The following is a 3,974-nucleotide window of genomic DNA, read 5'->3' on the forward strand; positions in this document are numbered from 1 at the left end:
TTTTTTTTGGTAGCATTATAAATGTCTTTACTGTGACTTTTGATCAATCTAATGGGTCCTTTCTGAAAAAAAAATACATTTAAAATTAATTTATTAAAAAAACAACCTTTTGAGTGGTAGAGATTTCATAATTGAAGGTCATTCATAATGTAACTCATCATTCAACAGGTGGGGAGACGTCGGAAACGACAACCATGGTCTCGCATGAGACGTAAAAGGAAAAGTTCTGACGATGATGATGATGACGAGGAGAGTGAGAGTGAGGAAGAGGAGACGGAGGAGGACGACAGCGATGAAGACTATAAGGTGGAGAAGAAGACCAGGAAAAGAAGGAGAAACCGAAACCGAGAGCGAAACAGCTCTGACTCCACTACCTCTTCATCAGAAGATGATGAACCCAATGACGACCCCTGCAAACACTGTGGCCTTCCCAACCATCCCGAGCTGGTGCGACACTCTTCTGCAAAATATATTCATCTTCTCACAGTCAGAAGTGCTGCTTTTAACCTCTCGTTTCTGTTCCCCTAGATACTCCTGTGTGATTCCTGTGACAGCGGTTACCACACTGCCTGTCTGCGGCCTCCGCTCATGATCATTCCAGATGGGGAATGGTTCTGCCCCCCCTGCCAGCATGTGAGTCAATTTAGATTTCAGGATTTCCTTTACAGAAAGGCATAATTCTGGCTATTCAAATGCTGATGATCTTCATTTCTCTTGCAGAAGCAACTTTGCGACAGGCTCGAAGAGCAATTGCAGAATTTGGATGCCTCCCTCAAAAAGAAAGAACGTGCAGAGCGAAGGTGAATAAAGAGAGGATTAGTTTGAACCAGTTGCAGAAAAGTTCCTAAATTAGTCCAGTTAACCTTTATCAGTCTGTTAATCTATTGTGCAATGGGATGATGGCCTATGTGAGAAATTATTTGTGAAATGTCAGAAACATTGTCATTCTTCTCTCACAGGAAAGAGCGACTGGTGTATGTTGGCATCAGTGTAGAGAACATCATCACACCTTCCGTAAGTGCCCACAGTGCTTATTGAAGTTTGTGAATACTTACTATGAAGATTTAATGTCAAATATTTTTTATTTTTTTTATTTTGATTTTTTACAAAAGAGCACTTAAAAGTATGAAATGTCTGCTATCACAAAGCTAAACTATTATTTTAAGATAGTAGGATAGATTTGAGGAAATGATAAAAAGACATAGAAAGTTTATTTTTACCTTTTAATCCTAATTACCATTTTTAATTATAAAGAAATATTTGGAGTATTTTCAATTCTATAATGCATGATCATCATTTTCACTACCGTTTTACCATGATTTTTGTTTTTGAAAGAAGTGGTTTATGCTCACTAAGGCTGCATTTATTTGATCAAAATACAGTAAAAACGGCAATATTGAGAAACATTTGATAGTAGGATAGATTTGAGGAAATTATAAAAAGACATAGAAAGTTTATTTTTACCTTTTAATCCTAATTACCATTTTTAATTATAAGGAAATATTTGGAGTATTTTCAAATCTATAATGCATGATCATCATTTTCACTACCGTTTTACCATGATTTTTGTTTTTGAAAGAAGTGGTTTATGCTCACTAAGGCTGCATTTATTTGATCAAAATACAGTAAAAACGGCAATATTGAGAAACATTTTTGCCATTACTCCTCTCTTTAGTGTCATAATATGCTGATTTGGTGCTCAAGAAACATTATTATTATCAATAAAAAAGTGGTGCTGCTTAATAATTTTGTGGAAGCTGAGATAAATTTTTCAGGATTCTTTGATGAACAGAAAGTTTAAAAAACAGTTTGTTAAAACATTTATTTGACATTGAAATCCTTTATAACATTCTAAATGTCTTTACTGTCACTTTTGATCAATTTAATGCATCCTTGCTAAAGTGAAGTGTTAATTTCTTTAAAAAAATCTTCTCTATCCCATGGTAGTAAAACTCTGTAGTTATACATATACATTTTTTGAAGGTGGAAGTGGAGGAAGAAAAGAAGGAGGTGGTGAAAGAGAAGAAAGATGTGAAGAAGAGCAAAGGTTGGGGACGGAGATCAACCAGGGCAAAGAAATACATAAGCTACAGGTATGTCATTCTACTTGCTCATTATCTTGTGCTGTTTATACATAGTCGTTAATATTCACTGTTTATTGTTACATTTTTGTCAGATTTGATGAGTTTGATGAAGCGATTGAAGATGCAATCGAGGAAGACATTAAAGAAGCAGAAGGTGGAGGTAGAGGAGCATTTTCATACATCACACTAGTGTTGATATTTGAGCTTGGATATGGAAGTTTAGACTGATCAAAGATGTCAATACACAGGAGCAGGCCGGGGGAAGGACATGGCAAACATCACAGGCCACAGAGAGAAGGACATGTCCACCATCCTACAGGAAGATGGGAAGGAGAACGGGCAGCCGCGGCGAACCAGTGCAGCTCAGAAGAAGAAGCGGCGGCGTCTCAACGATCTAGACAGCGACAGCACCGTGGACGAGGAAGAGAGTGAAGATGAGTTCCGTCTCAGCGACAGGTAATGTTAAACAGCTTTTAATTCAAGAGAATCACAGAGTCTTGTCAATGAAATAACACTTACTCTGCTCTGATTGGTCAGCAGTTCAGAGGATGAGGAGTTTGCGGCCTCTGATAATGACGTGGAGAGTGAAGCAGAAGTCCCGTCCTATGAGGATAGTGACTTCGGGAGCGATGTTGCCCGCCCGCAGAGAAGACAGCTGCCACGCAGAAGACGCAGACCGAGAGGATACTCCGAGGAGGAGGAGCTGGAAACTGATGAAGAGGAGGAGATGGGTGAGACATTTAAAAAAATAAATAAATAAAAAAAATTTAATGCAAAAAAATTACACTAATACAACCCTGTTATTTATTCTGACAGTTTTTTTTATATTGTAGAAGTTTTATTCTTTTATGTAGTTTTATTTTTTATTTAATTGTGTAAAAATAAATATAAAAAAATTCAAATTAAGAGTCTCAGATATTTAAAAATGAAAAGCTGATATAATATTTATGTTTGAACTGCTGAGGTAGACAAATAGAGTTTTCTGAAGGTGAAAACCTTTTGTTGAAAAAATTGGATCAAAAATTTGAGTTGAATTTGTACCGTACTTGTGGTTTACTGTTTGTTCACTGATATTTCTGTTTGTTTGTCTTGTTTTGTGTGTGTGTGTGGGGGTGGGGTTTGCATGCAGCGACTGAAGGCTCTAGTGAATTCAGTGACAGTGACCTGGACGTCCGCTGTCGGCGGTCCTATCGGAGTCGTAAGCAAGAGGTGAATTACTGTGAAAGCTCAGATTCTGACGGCTCACAGGCCAGCACCAACAAAGACAAAAAGAAGAAACGCAGACGTCTTTCCAGCTCCGACAGCGAAGGTCAGTGCCATTTACACCTATGCATTTTCACAGCATAAGGCTCAATCATTATATAATATATACTATATACATTATACATACTATTCTATAAAATAGAAACATGACCGTAATGTAACCAGTATCTTATATAATATTGCTAGAATTATTCTATGGTCGACTGATAGAGGTTTTTCAATAGCTGGTAGCTCTACATAGAAACCTGGATGACTGATATGTACATAGTATACTTTACCATTCAAAAGTTTGGAATCAGATTTTTTTTTATTGTTTTTGTTTGTTTTAAAGAAATTATTACTTTTATTCAGCAAGGATGCATTAAATTTTATTCAGCAAGGATGCATCAGTTAAAAGTGACTATAAAGATTTAAGTTACAAAAGATTTCTACTTAAAGGGTTAAGCCCCGTTCACACCAAGAACGATAACTATAAAGAAAACGATATTAGCGTCCACACCAGCAAAAGATATCGTCTGTTTATTCTAAGCGCACGCTTGTCTGCCGCTTTAAATTCTTGAGCTCATTACAGCAGGATGGATTCTGATTGTCTGTCAGTGATTTATCGTTCATCAGCTGGAAAAAATT

General features: G+C 36.8%; 1 protein-coding gene across 1 annotated transcript in view; it reads left to right on the forward strand.

Moving 5' to 3' along the window:
• The window catches only part of LOC107741163 (remodeling and spacing factor 1-like), a 19,668-nt gene that overhangs the window by 6,776 nt on the left and 8,918 nt on the right, over positions 1–3,974 (forward strand). Inside the window, exons 7-15 of the mRNA XM_016553772.1 lie at positions 169–447; positions 529–633; positions 721–800; positions 960–1,014; positions 1,984–2,093; positions 2,177–2,244; positions 2,333–2,540; positions 2,625–2,815; positions 3,214–3,393. Of these exons, the coding sequence (XP_016409258.1) occupies positions 169–447; positions 529–633; positions 721–800; positions 960–1,014; positions 1,984–2,093; positions 2,177–2,244; positions 2,333–2,540; positions 2,625–2,815; positions 3,214–3,393 (1,276 nt within the window). The remainder of the gene's footprint in view (positions 1–168; positions 448–528; positions 634–720; positions 801–959; positions 1,015–1,983; positions 2,094–2,176; positions 2,245–2,332; positions 2,541–2,624; positions 2,816–3,213; positions 3,394–3,974) is intronic.

This window comes from Sinocyclocheilus rhinocerous, unplaced genomic scaffold (genome assembly GCF_001515625.1).
Source record: "Sinocyclocheilus rhinocerous isolate Xijiao unplaced genomic scaffold, SAMN03320098_v1.1 scaffold1307, whole genome shotgun sequence".
NCBI lineage: Eukaryota > Metazoa > Chordata > Actinopteri > Cypriniformes > Cyprinidae > Sinocyclocheilus > Sinocyclocheilus rhinocerous.